Source organism: Dromiciops gliroides, chromosome 1, assembly GCF_019393635.1.
Source record: "Dromiciops gliroides isolate mDroGli1 chromosome 1, mDroGli1.pri, whole genome shotgun sequence".
Lineage (NCBI taxonomy): Eukaryota > Metazoa > Chordata > Mammalia > Microbiotheria > Microbiotheriidae > Dromiciops > Dromiciops gliroides.
In genome coordinates this window covers 711,046,559-711,068,564 of record NC_057861.1, presented here as the reverse complement: position 1 = coordinate 711,068,564, position 22,006 = coordinate 711,046,559, and the positions used below count along the sequence as shown (strand labels likewise).

The following is a 22,006-nucleotide window of genomic DNA, read 5'->3' as shown; positions in this document are numbered from 1 at the left end:
AATGCCATTATGATTATTACAACATTCAAGACACGGGCATTTCCAGAAAGCCAATTTAGGAATAATCAGGGATTGCCAGTTGAATTCTAAACCTCAGTTTTCTTATTTGCCAAATGAAGAGATTGGAAAAGTTGATCTCCAGGGCCCTTCCAGTTCTAACATTCTCTAAGGACATCGGTTTCCAAGTATTGGTTACACATCGTCCTCCCTTCCCCCCCCTCTCTTTTTCTCTCTCTCTTTCTCTCTCCCTCTCTCTTCATCCATTCCCCCTTTTCTCCCTTCACACTCCTACTCTCAATAGGGCCCTAATCTTTTGCCTGGATGACCACAATAGCTGCTCATCGTCCTCCCTGCCCCCAGCTTCTCTTCAATCCATCCTCTACACACAGTGGTCAAATTAATAGTTCTAAAATATAGATTTGATAAAAGACTCATTTCTCAAATATATAGAGAACTGAGTCAAATTTATAAACATAGGGGCAGTTAGGTGGCACAGTGGATAAAGCACCAGCCCTGGATTCAGGAGGACTTGAGTTCAAATCTGACCTCAGACACTTGACTACTTACTAGCGTGTTGACCCTGGGCAAGTCACTTAACTCTCATTGCCCCCATAAAAATATATCTATAAATACAAATCATTCCCCAATTGATAAACAGTCAAAGGATATGAACAGGCAGTTTTCAGACAAAGAAATCAAAGCTAATCATATGAAATGCTCTAGATCACTATTTTTTTTGTTTTGTTTTGTTTTTAGTGAGGCAATTGGGGTTAAGTGACTTGCCCAGGGTCACACAGCTAGTAAGTGTTAAGTGTCTGAGGCTGGATTTGAACTCAGGTACTCCTGACTCCAGGGCCGGTGCTCTATCCACTGTGCCACCTAGCTGCCCCTCTAGATCACTACTGATCAGAAAAATGCAAATTAAAACAACTCAGAGTGGCAAATATAACAAAAAAGGAAAATATTGGATGTTGGTTGGGATGTGGGAAAGCTGGGATGCTAATCCATTGTTGGAGGAATTATGAAAAGATCCAACCATTCTGGAGAGCAATTTGGAACTATGTCCAAAGGGCTATAGAACTGTGTATATGCTTTGATCCAGCAATACCACTGCTAGGTTTATATCCCAAAGACATCCCCAAAAAGAGAAAAAGATCCATTTGTACAAAAATATTTATAGCAGCTCTTTTTTTGTGGTGGCCAAGAATTAAAAATCAAAGGAATGCCCATCAATTGGGGAATGGCTGAACAAACTATGGTATATAGTGGTGATGAAATATTGTCATCTATAAGAAATGACAAGAATGATGACTTCAGAGAGGCCTGGAAAGACATGTATAAACTGATGTATAGTGAAGTAAGAAGAACCAAGAGAACATTATTCATAGAGACAGCAATATTATTTGATGAAGAACTGTGAATGACTTGACTTTTCTCAACAATACAATGATCCAAGACAATCCCAAAGGACTATTGATGAAACATAATATTGGAGCAGCTAGGTAGCACAGTGGATAAAGCACTGGTCCTTGATTCAGGAGGCCCTGAGTTCAAATCCAGCCTCAGACACTTGACACTTACTAGCTGTGTGACCCTGGGCAAGTCACTTAACCCTCATTGCCCAGCAAAAACAAAACAAAACAATAATAATAATAATAATGAAACATACTATCCACCTCCAAAGAAAGAACTGATATTGATGGAACAGACTGAAGCATGCTATTTTTCACTTTCTTTCATTTTTTTCTTTTAATCAAGTTTTCTTATACAAAATGACAAATATGTCAATGTTTTACATTACGGTACACATATAACCCATATCTGATTGTTTGCCACCTCAGAGAGGGGGAAGGGGAGGGAGGGAAGGAGGAATAAAAATTGGAACCTAAAATTATATATATATATTTGTGGGGGGTGGGGCAATGAGGGTTAAGTTACTTGCCCAGAGTCACACAGCCAGTAAGTGTCTGAGGCCATATTTGAACTCAGGTCCTCCTGAATTCAGGGCCGGTGCTTTATCCACTGCACCGCCTAGCTGCCCCCGGAACCCAAAACTATAAATAAAAATGTTTATTACATAAAAAATAAAATAAAAACTAGGAAAAAAAGGTAGATAAGGGCAGTGAGGTGGTGCAGTGGATAGAGCAATGGCCCTGGATTCAGGAGGACCTGAGTTCAAATCCAGCCTCAGATACTTAATACTAGCTGTGTGACCCTGGGCAAGTCACTTAACCCCAATTGCCTCAAAAAAACAGACAGATAGATAGATGATAGGTATATATAGAGAGAGAGAGAGAGAAAGAGAGAGAGAGAGAGATCTTACCCATACTCAAAACTCTTCAAGGGCTCCCTATGCTTCTAGGGTTAAAAAGCCAACTCCTCAGCCTGTTAAGTAAAACACTAGGCAGGGGGGACATCTAGGTGCACAGTGGATAAAGCACTGGGCTCTAAATTCAGGAGGACCTGAGTTCAAATCTGACCTCAGACACTCAACACTTACTAGTTGTGTGACCCTGGGCAAGTCACTTAACCCTCATTGCCCTGCAAAAACAAACAAACAAACAAAAAACAACTATGGAATCTGGTTCTCATCTATCTTTCCAGTTTTATTTCATATTACCTCATCCCCAACCCCTCACCCCTACTTTCCAGCCTTCTCCCCCGCCTCCATTTAAATTGTGAGTTCCTTGAGGTCAGGGACTATGTTTCTTATTGCTGCTTAGCAGGGTGCCTAGAACACAGTGGGTGCTTCAATAAATGCTTATTGGTTGACTGACTTCATACGATCTCCTTCCATCCAAAGTGGCCTGTTGGCTAATTTCTGTCCCTTCACTGGCCTTTGCAGAGGTGTGCACCCCCTCCCCTCCACGTCTGGAATGTATTCCCTCCCTCCTCTTCATCTCTGCCTGTTAGAATTCATGGCTTCCTCTAAGGCCCAGCTGAGGCACCAAAAACTGCTAGAGGCCCTTCCTAATCATCCCAGTTGTTAATGCTCTTCCCCACTTCAAATTACCTTATTAATTATACTTGGAATTTAATTATCTGTGTACGTGTTCTATCTTTTGGTAGAACAAAGTTCTTGAGGGCAGAGACTGTTTCATTTTTATCTCTGCATCTCCAGCACCCGGCACAGTGCCTTGCTCATAGTAGGTGATTAATAAAATGTTTGTTGAATTAAATTGAATGCTACCATCTCTAAAATGACAAGTTCACACTTTTTTCTTCTACCAGGGGATAACTGGAAACAGCCAAAAGGTTTGTTGTTATTGTTGTTGCTGTTTTGGGGGGGTTTTTTGTATTTGTTTTGTTTTGCAGAGCAATGAGGGTTAAGTGACTTGCCCAGGGTCACACAGCTAGTAAGTGTCAAGTGTCCAAGGCTGGATTTGAACTCAGGTCCTCCTGAATCCAGGGCCAGTACTTTATCCACTGTGCCACCTAGCTGCCCCCCTGTTGCTGTTTTTTGTTTCTTTATTTCTTTGTGTCTAGGATCCTTTTGGGTTCATTTGGTCCTTGTCTCTTATGTTGCATCTTAACTCCAAAGGCCAAATGTGCCCATTCACCCATACAGCTGAATTTGACAGCATGTAAACTCTCCCCATTCCTATAAAAAAAAACAAACCTGGCCTCAAATCCAAGGCCACCAATGCTTTGATCTTGGCTACAAAGCAAGGCAATTACTGGACACAAAAGCATCCATTTGGTTTAAGACAGGCTCTGAACATCTCCAGGACAGGAAAGACAAACTCAGTAGAGAAGGAGCCCCCATTGCCACACACAGGATGGATATTGTTTAAACACCAACCCCCCAAAAGGCCTTTTCTTCTCCGTAAGAGCCCTTGCCCATTAGTGCTCCCGCCAGAACCTAGCGACGCCAACAATCAAACTCACTTCGCTGCCAGGACGAGTAATTAAATTCCATAGTCACCAGAGCAGAGAATAATGGATCACTATTGTTAGAGTGGGGCTGGGGGGGTGGGGAAGGGACATAACTAAGGGCACGAATGAAAGGGGGTTGAAAGCCCAGCCTTGGATTCAGTCGGGGCAGGGACAGGAATTTTGTTGGATGTTTTTGCTGCTGTTCCTTGTGTTGGGATCACATGCTTAGTGACAGGTAGCAGCACAAAGTAGGCCAAGAGCTAGGTGAAGCAACATAGAGCTGGACAGTGAGCTGGCAACCTCTGGGCTGAGCTATACCCTTCAATTTTAAGTTTTATGAAGGTCTTTTGTTTTCAATACTTCAGACATCTCCCAACTATTCCACCACCATAGAATCCTCCCCTGGCACAAAGAAAAAAAGGCAAGCAAAATGAACCAACACAACAGCCACATATAATACTACATGCAATGCTTGGCACCTACATAGTACCCCCTTCTTTCTTTTTTGTGTGCAGGGCAATGAGGGTTAAGTGACTTGCCCAGGGACCCCTTCTTTCTAAGAAGAAGAAGGAGGAGGAACCCTGAGCTCAAGAGATCCACTACCCTCGGTCTCCTTCGAGTTAGGAATTCTAGCTATGCACAACCAAGCCTGGCTTTGTAAAGGGTTTCTTCATTTGACACATATGAATTTGATTTTTTTTTCGTATCTTCATTACTATAGTTTGATATGATTGGTTTCCTTTATAATATGTATTTTATTTTATGCATTTAAAAGCATTATTATGAGAAGGAGTTCATAGACTTCACCAGACTGCCAATGGCTTCCATGACAAAATTGTTGGGGGCAGCTAGGTGGCACAGTGGATAAAGCACTGGCCCTGGATTCAGGAGGCCCTGAGTTCAAATCTAACCTCAGACACTCAACACTTATTAGCTGTGTGACCCTGGGCAAGCCACTTAACCCTCATTGCCCCGCAAAAAAAAAAAATTTAAATAAATAAAATTTAAAATTATATATATATATATTTAAAGATACAAAACTGCTGATAAGTAGAGTGTAAGCTACTCTAAGGAAAAGATTGTGGGTAGTACAGTGGATAAAGTGTTGGATTTGAAATAAAAAGACTTCAATTCAAATTTTGTATCATATAGTAGCTGATGTGGGAAACTCACTTAACCTCTAGCTGCCTCAGTTTCTCATCCATAAAATTATACCAAATGAGATAATATTTGTAAAATACTTTGAAAACCTTCAAGTACTAAATAAAGGATAGCTATTATTATAATAATCATTAATAAACATATTTAGTAATCACATATATTATATTTAGATAGTATTTCTTATAAATAATCATAAATAATTATACAATGTGATAATATGTTGTTATAACAATTCTTTATTATATAATAATTATATTAATATTAATTGTGTTTATTAATAAATACTATATAAAAGTATAAATATGAACCCATTTTATCCTCACAACAACCCTGGAAGATAGGTACTATTATCACCCCATTTCATAGACAAGGAAACTGAGATGAGGTTTAAGAATATAAGAAAATTATACTTGTAAAGCAATATATAATAATAGAATTAATACAGTAATAATATCTAGCACCTCTATAGTCCTTGAAGTTTTGGGAAATGCTTTACAAATATTAACTCATTTTGATCCTCAAAATAACCCTGGGAGGTTAAATACTATTATTATTTCCATTTTACAAATGAGGAACCTGAGGCTGTTAGAGGTTAAAGTGACTTGCCCAGGGTCACACGGCTAATAAGTATCTGAGGCCCGATTTGAACTCATGAAGAGGAGTCTTCCTGAGTCCAGGCCCAGCATTCTGTGTACTGTGCCATCTAGCTACCTCTGTTTTACACATAGTAAAAGCTTAATGAATGAGCAAATAAAGTGATATAATGCAAGGGAAAACTTTCTGATAGAGCTATACAAAAGTAGAATTGGCTTTGGTGACATTTTTTTTAAATCACTTCTTCTCATCCTATACCCAGGGACTAGCTTCCTACTAGGCAGGCACACAGTAGGCAGTCAGCAGCTGTAGATGATTGACTGAAATCCTCAGGTTTGCTGAGGTACATCTTGACAACATACAGGAACAACATTTTAAAAGAAAATCAATTGCAAGTCGACTCCTTTACCAGAGGATTCTTGGCTTTGGGAAACAATTCGCCCTGGAGCTTCCTTTCAAAGCAAACTCCCCAAGTGCATTTAAAATTTGATTCAATTTATGATTTGCTTTTTATTAAAAGAATCAGAAAAATGCCTCCAGCACCAGGGTTAGATCCCATAGGAAGAGTGTAGAGAAAGGCCATCCAAGCAGGATGGGAAGACATACAGGGCTGGTGGTCTGCACCAGGGGGGGGAAGAGAGCAACAGTAGATGAGACATGGATCCACCCAGACATAAAATATATAAAATAAGGTGGTGGTGGGGGGGTTGTTTGGTTTTTTTTTAAGTTCTTAGGAACACATCTGTTGTGTTATGAGATTCCCATTTATGGACAAGAACATTTGTCTTAACTAATCTAGGAAATGTTTCTGTAATTCAGTTTCTGTGATATCTGGCCCTATGAACAACAATCCATTAGAAAAGGGGGAGAATTTGAAGGAAACAGCTCAAACTGAGCAGCATTAGTATTAGGATAAAGTGAAAAAAAAACTGTGGTTGTCAGGAGATCCAGCTCCTAATCACGATTTAATTCACTGCAACAAACATTTATTAAACACTTACTGCGTGCAAGGCATCGTGCTAGGCACTAAGAATACCAAGATGAAAACAAGACAGACCTGTGCCCTCAAGCTGGGAAAGGCATTACTGGCATATCGGCAACTTGGCCTCCAACAAGCTACTCTAATCCTGGGCAGGTCTTCAGCCTCATGGCTGCAGCCACCTCCAGTGTAAAGAGAAAAGGGTTGGACTGGATGACTCCAAGGCCTCTGCCAACTCTAAAAATCAATGATTGGGTGCAAAGCAGGAGGTGAGTGGGCAGGGCACTGGCCTCAGACACAGGCCAGAATGTGAGTGGGCCACCGATGTCCCAGGCCAGGTAGTTACCCCCCTCCAGACACCTCATCTGGCCCTAGCTCAGTAGCCAAGGGAGATAGAACCACAGCCAACAGGGCATCAGCTCAGATGAGGATGTCAGTGAGGGTCGGGGGGGGCGCATGGCGGACAGTGTTTGCAGCAGGAAGAGAGCCAAGTTTCAGAACGGAATCTTAGGCATAAAAATGACTTGGTTTCTCCTCTGCCTGGCAACAGTTCCATGTATTAATACTGTTTAATAATGCAGGATGAAGGGATGGGGAGGACAAATGAGGCAGAATCCTCATCGATCTGCCGCTTGACCTTGACTGGGAGAGTTTTCACCTCTCGGGACTCGTCTGTCCAATGGCAAGGAGTGGGTTGCTGAGGGCTTCCACTCATCAGGTATGGGCAGCGCACTGAGTACTCACAAATGGAAGGAGGGTCAAGTGCTTGGAGATCTTCAAGATGAGATAATAAGTGGCCAGAGAGAAAGCCTGGTGTCCAGATTCAAAAGGGCCTTTGATCCCTATACAAAGACCCGTTGCCGCTCTGAGACATAAGGCAAGGCTGATAGATATGTTCCCCCATCAGCTCCAAGGATTTAGATTTTTCCTTTGTTTGGTGGGACTGTTTCAATAATGAGGAGGCCAGGGGCCCAGCTGTGGACATTTTTTCATTATTTTCCGCCCTGTTAACCTTCATCACAATGCTAGGCCCTGTCAGTTGAAATGAGGGGCCCAAAAGATTTATCTCACCCAGCTCACAGCTCAGCACACCGCTGAGAGCCTTTTGGGGGGTAAAAGGGCTGCATGCACTTAAGGAATGAAAAGGAGAAGGGAGCAGGAGATGGGAAGAAATTTAAATGAGATTAAAACCAAAGTTACAAATAAAATTTATTTTTAAATTTTATTTTTACAATTTTAAATTTTTAAAAATTTTTTTTTCTTTCCCTTTTTTTTTTTTTTTTTTTCCCTTTCCTCCCTCACCGGCCCCACCCCACCCACCCCTTTTGGAAAACCAGAAGTCAAAGGGGGCTGAGGGAGGGCAAATGTGGCTACTTCTCAAATATCTGTGCTCATGTATGGGGGCAGGTTGGGGAGGAGAGGAAGGGATGTAAAATAATAACAACCTGCGTTTATATATCAATTTAAGGGTTGGCAAATACCAATAATAGCTAGTGTTTACATAAAACTTTCAGGTTTGCAAAGCACTTGACTTATGTTGTCTTATTTGATCCTGAGAAGAACCTTGGGAAGTAGGTGTTGGTGTTATCCTGATTCTACAGATGAGAAAACTAAAGCTGAAAGGTTAGGTGATTTACCTAGGCTTATGAGGCTAGTACCTGAGGCAGGATTCAAACTCAGGTCTTCTTGACTCCAAGTTTAGCCCTTTACCCCCTAGCTACATCTAAATCTAAATACTTCTCAGATGTCTGTGCTTGAATTTGGAGAAGGGAGGGGGCAGGCTGTAGAGGTTCTAAAAACCATAGTCTCTGATGTTTCAAGGTTTGCAAAAAGTTCAACATAAATCACCTTATTTCATCATCACAATAACCCTATGAAGGAAGTACTGGGCATTTTATAGATGAGGAAACCAGGCAAAGAGAGGTTAAGTGACTTGCCCAGGGTCACATCTAGCATTTAGACCTTAGTCTCTCCTGACTCTGAGTCTAACATTTTCTACCACAACTAATTTAAATTAGTAGATGTTTAGTAATCATTTCAATAACAACAACAACAACAACGTTGTTCAGGAATGTCTGACTCTTGGAGACCCTATTTTGGGGTTTTCTTGACAAAGATACTAGAGTGGTTTGCCATTTCCTTCTTCAGCTCATTTTACAGATGAGGAAACTGAGGCAAACAAAGTGACTTGCTCAAGGTCACACAGCTCGTTGGTGTCTGAGGCTACATTTGAACTCAGGTCTTCCAGATTCCAAGCCTGGTGCTCCATCCACAGTACCACCTTGCTGCCCATCTAACAATAATAGTTATCATTTATGTTGTGTTTTAAAGTTTGTAAAATACTGTTATTTCATATGACACACTATATTTTGAGGGGTGGGGGGTTATATAGAGAGACTCTCTATATTATATATATATATATACATATTTATATACACACACACATATATACCTATCTATGAGTTAGCCTTCCTAATTAGGACTCAGTAACTAGTAACAACTAATAGTTCACATTTATATTGAGAGTATTACAATTTTCAAAGCACTTTCCGTATAACAACCTAGTGGCAGGTGGTGAAAGCATCATTAACCCCCATTTTATAGATGAGGAAGCTAAGAGCCAGGTTGAGGTGACTCACCCAAGCAGCAGAAAACTATTAAAGTAGTTCAGGAGTCAGAGGACCTGCATTCAAATCCTGCCTTTGACCCTTATTGCCTGTGTAGCCTGGAGCAAGTCTTATAACAACCGTGGGCCTCAGTTTCACCATCTGTAAAATAACGGGGCAGGATTAAATGGCCTCTGAGGTTCCTTCCAGTTCCAAATGTAAGATCCCATGACCCTTGGATAGTCGGTGTCAGTGCTGAAGCTCAAGCCCAAGTCTTCTGATGCCCAATCCAGTGTTCTTTCCATTCTACACACTGCCTTGACAATTTTCTAAGGAGAATATTAAGCCTGGATAGTATCTCATGGGCTTGGGGGGGTGGGGGAGAATAGGTAAGGATCTCGAGCACAAAGAATAGCTGGGGGAGTCAGTTTGGTATTAGAAACATGCCGAGAATAATCTGCAGTGTGGATAATCCACCTGGAGATAATTGAGTGTTGATTATATTTTAAATTGGCTTTCCTTTCTCCTCTGCGCTCCCTGCTCATCAAACCACCCCATTACTCCTAAGCCTCACACCTGAAGGAAGGTGATGAGCTAGAAAGAAAAGGATGTCCTTGTAAACCACATGTCCTTCAAGGCAAGAGAGAGAAGGCAGAAACAGGAGAGAAGTGACAAGGGTCAGTCTGCCCTCAAACGAGTCTGATTCTACCTCATGGTGTGTGACCTCATCTTCATTCATACAAACCCAGAAAAACATATACCACCAACTGGAAAGAAGGAAGTCAGCCCATAGCATCGGATACTTCCACAGCGGAAAGAAACAAATGACATTATAACCAATTGTAGTATCTAGATAGCTTTTTTTTTTAAAGGCAGCAAAAGTGATGGAATGAACACATAGACATTAACTATGCAGGAAAAGGGAGCCACCGTAACTGTATTTAGTTCCCCACAATCAATGCCCTGGCCAACTTCAGGTAGGGCTAAGAGGATGTCAGAGTATTATTCTTTCATCCACTCACACCCAGCTCTGAACTACCATAAAATCTGATGGAAAGGTTAGTCTATATTAATAGCAAAGAAAAATGCAATTTTAAATCTTTGGGGCATTGAAATATGAATGGAAGACTGTGAAAGTGTGGCCAATCCCCCTCAGAAAGGGGACAGCTAAACAAATCTTGGCATATGAATATAATAGAATATCCCTGATCCATAAGAAAAAATGAATAGAAAGAATTCAGAAAGGTCTAGGAAGACCTCTAAACTGATGCAAATCAAAGACATCAGAACCAGGAAAGCAATATACACAATGACTACAATATTGTGAGAGGAAAGAAAGGAAGCAAGCAAGGGGGAGAGGAGAGGAGAGGAGAGGAGAGGAGAGGAGAGGAGAGGAGAGGAGAGGAGAGGAGAGGAGAGGAGAGGAGAGGAGAGGAGAGGAGGGGAGAGGAGAGGAGAGGAGAGGAGAGGAGAGGAGAGGAGAGGAGAGGAGAGGAGAGGAGAGGAGGAGCGGAGAGGAGAGGAGAGGAGAGGAGAGGAGCGGAGAGGAGAGGAGAGGAGAGGAGAGGAGAGGAGAGGAGAGGAGAGGAGAGGAGAGGAGAGGAGAGGAGAGGAGAGGAGAGGAGAGGAGAGGAGAGGAACTTTGACAAAGCTTGACCCCAGAGAAGCATTGAGAAAATGTTACTCCCTTCCTCCACTATGGGGGTGGAGGACTGTGGATACTATTAGACATGGTCAGTGTGTTGGTCGGTTTTGAAAAACTGATTTTTTTACCTCTTTCTTTCAGAGTGGGGTGGAGTAGGGGATGCAACATTGCACATATTAGTATAATACAAGATAAAATGAAGACTGAGAAAACACTAAGAACTTGGAGGCTCATGAAAGAATTCCTACAGGGGTAACACCTGAAGTAAGCCTTCAAGGCTGAAGCTAGAGATTCTAAGAGATGGAGGCGAAGGTGTACATTCCAGTCATGGGGGAGAAAACCATTTAAAGGCATAGAGACAGGAAATGAAATGTCGAGTTTGAGGAACAGCAAGCAGGCCGATTTGGCTGAAAAGTAGAAAGTGTGAAAGGGGAAGTAAAATGAATTAAGGTCATTTGGAGCCAGAGGACTCTAAATGCCAAGACAGGGAGTTTGTTAAGAAAAATCATCTTCAAGGCAATAGGAGCCACTACGATTCTCTGAGCAATGGTCAGGCCTGGGTCTTAGAAAGGTGAACTTGGTAGCAGGAAGGAGGATGAATTGGAGAGAAGAGAGGCAGATGAGGGCCTGGAGTGGAAAGAAGGAGAATGCAACCAGAGCTGAAGAGAGGTAGAAGCAAGATCTGGCAAACGATTAGATACAGGGAGTGAAAAGAACACATTATCCCAAAGTCACGTCTATTTTACTTTGGAACACATTTTTTTCCAGCAGATTTTCCTTTGCTAATTATGCTTTGTTTGGGTTGATATTAAAATTAGTCTCTGCTCTTTAAGTACCCATCAACTGGCAACAGAGAAAGGACGACTAGATTCATAGGGAGTAGCTGCTATGGTCAGGGAAGGGAAGCCTAGTACTTTAAAAGTATGGGGGGTAGGGCAGTTAGGTGCACAGTGGATAGAGCACTGGCCTAGGAGTCAGGAGGACCTGAGTTTCAAATCTGGCCTCAGACACTTGACACTTACGAGCTGTGTGACCCTGAGCAAGTCACTTAACTCCAATTGCTTCACCAAAAAACAAAACAAAACAAAACAAAAACCAACTATTGGGGTTAATCCACAAAGTGGGTAATCCCCCATGGGCATATCATTGAATTTGTTAGTATATGACCTACAAGAGCAAGGGTTTAATGGTCCAGTGAGGCAGTATGTTTCAGAAAAAGGGAAGAGACCCTCATTCTTATGTCACTAACAAATTTTCCTTTCCCTTAGCCACAGGTGTTTCCCACCGTACATAATCTAGCGGTCCTTCTAGCTTAGGTTTGGTTGACACTCCATCTTGTCCACAAACCCAATACCCTCAGTACAGATTTCCCACTCACCTTTTTGAAGAGCCGGATAACATCCTCACTGATTTGGGAGAGGCGGACGATGACGTTGTTCATGAAGATGTCATTGAGGGTAGCATGGTCCCGACTCTCACGCCGGGTCTGGTTCAACACTAGATACCAGCAATTCACAGGAGAGAGGAGGTATTGATCCTTCCTGGGGAAACAAAATAATCCCAAACAATGTTTAATATATACAGAATACTGGAGACACTCTCCTTTTCCTCCTGGAAAAAAAAAAAAAAGCTCCAAGAACACAGCAAGTGCTTAATGAATATTTGTTGACTTTTAAAAAAAGGAGTTTAGAGATCCACAAATGAGTCATATTTAGAACAATGTTATTCCTTGCTTTACAGAATAGAAGCAACAGCTGGGAAGGTCCACAAGGAGATTAAGGAATTGTGCTTCAGTTTACACTTCTATTCCCAAGGTTAGTTCCCTGTTAAAGTCCTTCTGCTTGGATTAGAGCTATGAGCAGGAGTGTCAGCTGTGGCCGTAGCCACAGTAAAATGTAAATACATTACTAAAAGCCTACAATGGAGGCAGATGGTCTCACATAAACAGAATTATTAACTTTGTTAATGAAAGTGTTAGAAGAAGCACAATTTAATGAGCTTCTTGATTGTTCTTCCTTTCTGTAGGCATAATATGGTAGTAAATAGGGGACTTGAGTTATCTTGAAATTTGCAGTTCGGCTAATACATTCTTGACTTTTCCTTGATGATAATTTCATCCTTCAAAAATAAAGGGAAAGGGGGGTGGCTAGGTGGCGCAGTGGATAGAGCACTGGCCCTGGATTCAGGAGTACCTGAGTTCAAATCCGGCCTCAGACACTTGACACTTACTAGCTGTGTGACCCTGGGCAAGTCACTTAACCCCCATTGCCCCGCAAAAAAAAATTAAATTAAATTAAATTAAATTAAAAAATAAAGGGAAAGCAATGATTTCACTGATTCTGACAAATGAAGATAGCCAGTCGCTGAAGTAGAAACAATGGGAATTTTGATGGGGACCTGGCCCCATCTCAGCACTCAAAGTAGAAAAGAACAGGAAAATCAGACATAATCAGACATACACCCTAGGTGTTGGGAAAAGCAAATGTCAAAAGGACCAGAATCAATGGAAAGCTCTCAACAATGAAATTCTAAAAATAAAAAAAAATAGTTCTAATAAGGAGGAAAAGGAAAAGTTCTCTGAAGAGACCAATGTGGATGTACTCTAGAGACAACTTACATTTTAAAAGAAGTTTACAAAATACAGAAGCAAAAGGAACAGAAGAGGGATCAAAAGATATGAATAGTGTTAGCAAAGTTAAAGCTCAGAATGAACTGACCCTGCAAAGCCCCTTACTTTTTGTGTACCTCAGTTTCCAGATCTGCAAAAATGGAGATAAGAGTTCCTAATTTCCCTTTTGTTCTGATTCTTCTTTCACAGCATGACTAATGCAGAAATGTGTTTAATGTGAATGTACATGTATAACGTATATCAGATTGCTTTCTGTCTTGGGGAGGGGGGAGAGAAAGGAGGGAGGAAGAAAACTTTGGAAAAATCTTATGAAAACAATTGTTGAAAACTATCTCTACATGGAACTGGAAAATAATAAAATACTTTTACGATTAAAAAAAAATAAGAGCACCTAATTCCCACAGCTATTGTGAGGTTCAAATGACATGATATATGTAAATGCGAAATTCAATGCTAGCTACTTCCCTCTTCTATGCTTGGCATCTCTCCATCTATGACATTGAAAGGGGGAAATTCATTGTATACATTTAATCAAAGACTCTGACCCTCCCTATAAAAAGCTTAGCCCTCTTTCACAGCCAATCCCAACACTACTGTGCAGGGCAGCCCACATATCCTGAAGCAAAAAGATAGTGGAGGGGGCAGCTAGGTGGCGCAGTGGATAAAGCATTGGCCCTGAATTCAGGAGGACCTGAGTTCAGATCCAGCCTCAAACACTTGACACTTAAGTAGCTGTGTGACCCTGTGCAAGTCACTTAACCCTTATTGCCCCGCCAAAAAAAAAAAAAAAAAAAAAAAGATAGTGGAGTAACTGAGAGCCTAGTTTCCCTAGCAGCGGGAAGCCTTTCCCTTGGATCACCAATGTCCCTCCTCCTGAAGATCTGACCTGAGATTAAATGCCAACTCTGCCTTTTGCTACCTGGGTGATCTTGTGAAAGTCCCTTGACCTTAGTTCCCAGTTTCATCATATGTAAAATGAAGAGGAGCAACTAAATGGCACAGAGCACCAGCCCTGGAGTCAGGACCCGAGTTAAAATCCAACCTCAGACACTTAGGTGTGTGACACTGGGCAAGTCACTTAACCCCGACTGCCTAAAAAAAAAAAAAAAAAAAAAAGGATGAGAAAGAGGAAGAGGAAAAGGAAGAGTAAGAAAAGGCTGGACCAGATTAACCTAGAAAGTCCATCACAGTCCCAATCCTATGATTCTGCGACAATCCCAGTGAGGCTGGGACCCTAAATACCCCCTCCAGAGATCTAGTCGTACCTTTGTCTTTCAGGTCATTTTGATGCCAATGCATCCCTCACCTAAAAGTCAAGTTTCTTCTGTCGTTCGATATAAATTCTGCTTATAATACAAGATGTTGCTTTCTAGCACTATTGACTGGTTTGCTTCTTCCATTAAAATCTCTAGGTCTTTCAAGAGTAGCAGAAATACGAAGGCTTGGGGGCAGCTAGGTGGTCCAGTGGATAAAGCACCAGCCCTGGATTCAGGAGGACCTGAGTTCAAATCCAGCCTCAAACACTTGACACTTACTAGCTGTGTGACCCTGGGCAAATCACTTAACCCTCATTGCCCTGAAAAAAGAAAGAAATACGAAGGCTAACTGAAAGAAGGCAGACCCACCCAGTTCTTATATTGCTGCTGGTTTGTTTCCCAAAAAGAATGATCCCTGAACCACAAAAGATGAAGCAAAAATGACTAATGGGGTTACATGACTGGACAACATGTCACTTGGATAGCTGAGTGCAGGATGGACGGGAGTGGGGAAAGACTTGGGGCAGGCAGACCAATCAACGGATTACTGCAATAGTGCAGTTGATGAAATCTTGTCCTAGGGTGGTGGCAGAGTGATATTGAAAAGGTAAAATCAACCAGGATAGTAAAGACATAAAGTTCATGCCATACAGGGATTTGGTGGAAGAAACTGGGAATGTTTGATCTGAAGAAGATGAGATTTATCTAAAGCACTCGAGTTGTCTTAAAGTATTTGAAATGGAGCCTCATAGCCAAAGGATTAGACTGATTTTGTTGTACCCCAGAGGGCAGAGCTAAGGGTTCAAGTTGCCCAGAGGCTGAGATGGGGTGAAATGACTTAACAATGAGAACCATTCAGTAGAAAGGGATGTCTTGGATGGAAGGGAGTGACCCTTCTCAGGAGAGCTTCGAAGCAAAGGCTGGGGATTTTGTGAAGGAGACTGTGTTTCGGGTACCCACTGGACTACGTAACCTCAGGGGTCTCCAACTCAGAGACTCTCGCCTCTAGAGCATCTGTGAGCATCTAGCACTGTGGGGAGGTCTAGCTTATGATCCCAAATAACCTGACAGATCTGTAAATTTTACTTTGTTCTTCTTACAGACCAGAAAGCCCAAACCCCAAAAGGAGATACTAATAGCAAGCACCTTGGGCTGAAATAGGTATACAAATTCTGTAGTGCTTTCATGTACCTTATCTTGCTTTACCCAAAAGTGGGCTCTTCAAAGGTCCTGCAGTGCCCTGTGACCACAGCTAAGGTGAGGAAAGAGAATGTTCTTAATCTTCTACAACAGCTGGGAGGGGAGAAGAGGGGTAGGTAGAAAGGGAGATGGGATGGTGGCTCATACATGGAAGGACAAGTTGTGTGGAATAGTGGTTAAAGTTCTGGGCTTGGAACCAGAAGAGAGGCGCGTCCAGATGCTACCTCTGGCACTACCTGAACCTCCCTCTCCTCATCTTACAGAAGAGGATAATGGCAGCTCACATTTATATAGTACTTAAGCATTTACAAAGTGCATTGTCTGCATTAGCTTGTCTGAGCGTCCCATCAGCCCATCCAGATAGAGATTGCTGTTAGAGCTTTCGTTATCTCCATTTTATAGATAAGAAAACAGGCTTGGAGAAGTGAACTGACTTTCCCATGGTCACACCACCAGTAAGGGAGTGGGGGGTGGGGATTTAAAGCCAGGTCTTCCTGACTCCAAGTCCAGAACTCTATTGCTACACCATGATGCACCCCCATACCTATATATACTTTCAGCTCATACCCTGAAGGTGTTTTAGGATGAAAACAAGGTGGCAAAGTAGAAAGAGTTCCAGGCTTGGAATCAAAGGTCCTGTGTTTCTTCAAAGGTACCTAAGAAGCGTTGGAATAAGTCGCTCCACATTCCTGAGCATCAGTTTCCTGATCTGTAAGATGGGGGGCAGGGAGAGTTGACCTAGAAGACCTCTCAGGTCCCTTCTAGCTCTAAATATGTGATTCAATCATGTACATGAAGCATTTTTTAACCTTAAAACACTATATAAATGGCATCTATTGTCATCATGAAAGCAGCAACACCCACCACCCTCTCTGCTCCAGAATCAGCTGCCTAGGACCTGAACATCTCTGATCCCTATGGTAGCAAGCTTCCCCTACTGTGAAATGTACCAAGGGAAAAGGAGACCTCAGGAGATGCTGGAGGAAACCTTAACTCCTAGTAAAATGTCTCGAAGCAAGTCAGGGTTCAACAGTTTGTACTCTCTTACCTCTGCCTTTTCTCCAATTCCTCCCATCCTCAGCTATGATTTAAAGGGAAGTGACTAGCTAACAAGCCCAGGAACCACTGTAGTTTCCCCTCTCTTTGAGTTGCTCCTCTTTTTCCTGCTCACTCACCAGGCTTCCTAAGGTTGAAGGAAGGGCCTTAAGTTAAGAGAATATTTGTTGTTGTTATTCAGTCATTTCCAACTCTTTAGTGACCCTTTTTAGGGTTTTCTTGGCAAAGATACTGGAATGTTTTACCATTTCCTCCTGTAGCTTATTCACAGGTGAGGAAACTGAGGCAAACAGGGCTAAGTGACTTGCCCAGGGCCACCCAGCTGAGTTAGTGTCTGAGGCCAAATTTGAACTAAGGGCTTCCTGACTCCAGAGCCAGTACTCTAGTCCTCTGAGAAATTAACTAAAAATATGAAACATCACCTTCTAGAATTTCTAGTCTAAAATAGAAATTATTATTTTAATAAGAGGGGCTTTAATTATGCAGTGATGTGAAGACAGCCATGGTGGTAGTGTAGTTTCTAGAGTAATGAGCTTCAAGTCATGAAGTCTGTGATTCAACTCTCACCTCCAACACTTATTAGTTCTGTGACCCAGGGCAAGTCACTTAATTTCTATATGTTTGAGGGAGTTCCTTAGGTCTAATCTACTACAGAGTTCCCTCCCACACTCCCATGAAAGCTCCCCATTTAGAAATCACAGATCCTTCATAACTAAAATGAAAATAGCCTGGCCTTTCCCATTTTGATTCAGTTATACAGATGCTCCCACTAGGTCAGGGTGTCATGAACTTTTAAAAATACTTCGATGACTAGATTTCAATATAATCAGCTTCTTTAAAAAATAATCCTTGTGCTTTATCTTATGCATTTAAAAATGGTATTCTGGGGCAGCTAGGTGGCACAATGGATAAAGCACCAGCCCTGGATTCAGGAGGACGTGAGTTCAAATCTGGCCTCAGACACTTGACACTTACTAGCTGTGTGACCATGGGCAAGTCACTTAACCCTCACTGTCCGGCCAAAAAAAAAATGGTATTCTTAGAAGCTGTCCATAGATTTGACCACACACTGCCAAAGAGGGGCCCATGACACAGGAAACAGTGAAGAACACCTGTGTTATGGAACTAGCTACCATCTATAATAATGCTGAAGTTAAAATGCATTCTACATACACTTGTAATAGGGTGTCTGACAGTGACAGCTCCTTCACCTACACCACTTGGTTTCCCAGGCTTCCTTCAAGACTCAGATCTACGTCCACCCCCGCCCCACCCCGCAAGGAAGGCAGCTTTTCTTGATCTCCCCAGTTGCTAATGCCTTCCAGGTTACCTCCCATCCATTCTGCACACATCTCATAGGGCCCGAGTTTTTATTTACGTGTTGCCGCCTCATCAGAGCATACAAGGCATGCAACGTGAGACCCTCTGATGTTAATAGCAGCCAGGCAGCACGAGAAAGTCAAAGAACTGGATTTGGTGTCAGGGGTCCTGCCTCCTGCCACTTACTATCTACGTAGCCTTGGGTCATCATATGGCCTCTCTGGGCCTCCATTTTCTCCTGTCGAATGAAGAGAGAGGGGTTGGATTGGATGATCCCCGAGGATTCTTCTGGCTCTAAATACACCACCCCAGATCCATCTGAGCTCAGGTCAGTGCATATATGGGTAGGGATACTACAGCTTTTGGAAAATGGATCTGTACAAAAGCCTCTAGAGCACCCCTTTTTGTAAAAGCAAAGAACTAGAAGGCAAGTCATTGCCCATTAATTGGGGAGTCGGGACATCCTAGATGATAGACCTAAAGACAGAATGCCTGTTAGGGGTTATCTGGTCGAACCAACTCTTTTTACAGATGAAGGAACTGAGGTCTAGAGGAGCTAAGTGACTTGCCCAGGGATACTAATTGGCAGAGCCAGGATTCACACTCAAGTCCTGTGACTTTAAGGTCAGCACTCTTGCCACTATATGCTTTGGCTAAATAAGTTGTGGCATAGGGATGTCATGAAATATCATGGAGCTGTAAAAAAATGATGAATACAAAGAATTCAAGGAAACTTTGTTATACTTGTCTGAACTGAGGCAAAGCAAAGCAGGAAGAACCGGGAGAACAATCTCCAATAATGCTGCCAGACTTCAGAACTCTGATCAATGACTGGGTGTGAATGAGCTCTGGGGGCGACTGAAGGCAAGGCACACCCTCTGCCAGAGATGGCAGAGTGCAGGTCTAGAAGAAGGTACGGGCTTTCAGACGAGGCTGACATGTCAATGTGTTTGGCATAACCATAGTCCTTGACCATAGAGGTCTACTGGAAATGGAGAGTCATTGGCATTGTCAGACTGTTCAACATCAGAAACAGACATGGTTTTTCCAACACAAATGGCATTAAAGAAGATGTGTTACCATTTGCTTTTCCACTAGACCCTATGACTCTTCCATTTGACTTGCCCCTGAAACCTCCAGTAATTAGGATTATGAAGAAAACTGATTATATTGAAATGGAGCAGTCAAATATAAAAGACATGTTTGTGGACCCCAGGTTAAGAACCCTCAAGAGTAATCTCCCTCCATGTCATAAGTAAGAGAAATGTTGAGGTCCCAAGAGAGGAGATCTCTTGCCTAGGTCACAACAGCAAGTTAGTCTCAGTGTCAGACTAGAACTCACACATCCTGACTTTCACTCAGTGTTCTTTCTACTATTAGATAGGGTTAAGACCAGCTTGGCTATTCCATGCTGAGGGATGAGAGGAGGCAAGGTTAGAACCATGGGTTGGAGCCCAGTTGTAAGGGACCCCGAAATTGCCACTCTTCAGACCATGGACTTTATCCCATGCCATAAAAAGTCACCAAAAGCAATCAAACAATAAGCAAATTAAATCCTGTCCAAGCAAACTTGGATGACTGTGGCTGGCAAGGGGTTAATTCAATGAGGTCAAGAATCAGGCTGATTTCACTGAGCTGTTTACAGAAGTGATATCACCAATCACCTAAGCTAGTCTCTTTGCAATAACTGATAACTTCCTGGAAGAAAGCTCCGTGCCAGGAGCTGGTAGAGATACTTTGCAAGGCTCAGTAATTTAATGCCAGGATGGCTCTGCCCCTCCAAGAGGAAATGGGAGCTGAGAGCCAAGATTTTATTTGGGGTTCATCTAAAGGTAGGGCTCCAGAGTCCTTGGAAACCAGAGCTGGCTCAATTTGCTGAAAGAATTTTTTTATTCCCTGAGTCAAGAAGTTGGCAAAGTCAGCACACTCCTAACTCCTTCCCTTAACTCACTGGCTTGAGACCTCGCTGGGCTTCACAAGTCAACTTCCCAGATAGGCCATGGATCTTTAAAGCTAGGAGTCGAGGATCAGGAATTTAGAGCTGGAAGAGATCTTCAAGGTCATCTCTAGCAGAGGTTCTTAACCCTTTTGTGTGTCCTAGACCCCTTGGGCAGTCCAGTGAAGCCCAGGGCTCCATCCTCAGGATAATGCTTTTAAATGCATAAGATAAAATACATATGATTACAAAGGAAATCAATTATATTGAAATAAAATTGGCAATATGTTGTTTAAAAACAAACAGGAGAGGGGCAGCTAGATGGCACAGTGGATAGAGCACCGGCCCTGGAATCAGGAGTACCTGAGTTCAAATCCGGCCTCAGACACTTAACACTTAACTAGCTTTGTGACCCTGGGCAAGTCACTTAACCCCAATTGCCTCACTAAAAAAAAAAAAAACCCACAAGCAGGAGGAGCAGCTAGGTGTCGAACTGAATAAAGCACCAGACCTGGATTCAGGAGGACCTGAGTTCAAATGCGGCCTCCGACATTGACACTAGTAGTCTGTGTGATCCTGGGCAAGTCACATTAACCCTCATTTCCTAGCAAACAAACAAACAAAAAAACAAGCAGGAACCCCAGGTTTAAGAACTCCTATTCTTACCTCAACATCTTCATTTTACAGAGGAGGAAACTAAGACCTAAAGGTATTAAGGGACTTTCCCTGGGTCACATTAGTAGTAAGTGATGGTGGGGCAGCTATGTGGCACAGTGGATAAAGCACTGGCCCTGGATTCAGGAGGTCCTAAGTTCAAATCTGGCCTCAGACACTTACTAGCTGTGTCACCTTGGGCAAGTCACTTAACCCTCATTGCCCCGCCAAAAAAACAAAAAAACAAACAAACAAACAAAAAGTAGTAAGTGATGGAAAAGGGATTCCACCTCTGGCTCCAAATGCAGCTCTTTTCATTACAGCACACAGCTGCAATCAATCACTTCACAAGTATTTATTAAGCACTTACTGTGTTCTGGGCATTAGGGAAAGACAAAGAAAGCCATGCCTACCCTCAAGGAGTTCCCATACCAGTGGAGGAGACAACACAAATTTTAATAGAGGCAGAAAAGATACCTACAGGGAAGATAGATGGTCACCTTAAGGGGGAAGGTAATGGGTCACAGGGACCTTAGAGATCCTGACACCCAAATATTCAAAACTAGAAGCCATCTAGCTCAAACTCCTCATTTTACGGAGGAGGAGGAAACTTAGAGAGTCTCATTCAAGGTCACACAGTAAAAACAAAAGGCCCAGGACTCGTTCTCAAATGTCCTTGCCTCCTAGCCCAATGTCCTCTCAGGCTAACCTGTGCTGCCTCTTTCTCTGGCTTGCAAGACTTTAATGCCTTGGCTTCATACTCTGAAATTTTCTGGCTGGAGGGACAGAGACGGAGTAGAGACAGAGATAGAGATAAAGAGAGAACAGACAGACAGAGAGGAAAAGAGAATCATAAAGAGAAACAGAAAGAAAAAAAGAAAGGAAGGGAAGGAAGGAAGGAAGGAAGGAAGGAAGGAAGGAAGGAAGGAAGGAAGGAAGGAAGGAAGGAAGGAAGGAAGGAAGGAAGGAAGGAAGGAAGGAAGGAAGGAAGGAAAAGGAAGGGAGGAGGAAGAAAGAAAGGAAGGAATAGAGGGAGGAAAAGAAGGAAAGAGAAAAAAAGAAAGAAAGAAAGATCCCAACACTATCTCTAAACC

At 42.4% G+C, this 22,006-nt stretch overlaps 1 protein-coding gene across 1 annotated transcript in view; it reads right to left on the bottom strand.

Moving 5' to 3' along the window:
- Window positions 1-22,006, bottom strand: part of SRGAP3 (SLIT-ROBO Rho GTPase activating protein 3) — a 301,360-nt gene that overhangs the window by 127,707 nt on the left and 151,647 nt on the right. The window contains 1 exon segment of the mRNA XM_043982005.1: window positions 12,240-12,402. Within this exon segment, the coding sequence (XP_043837940.1) occupies window positions 12,240-12,402 (163 nt within the window).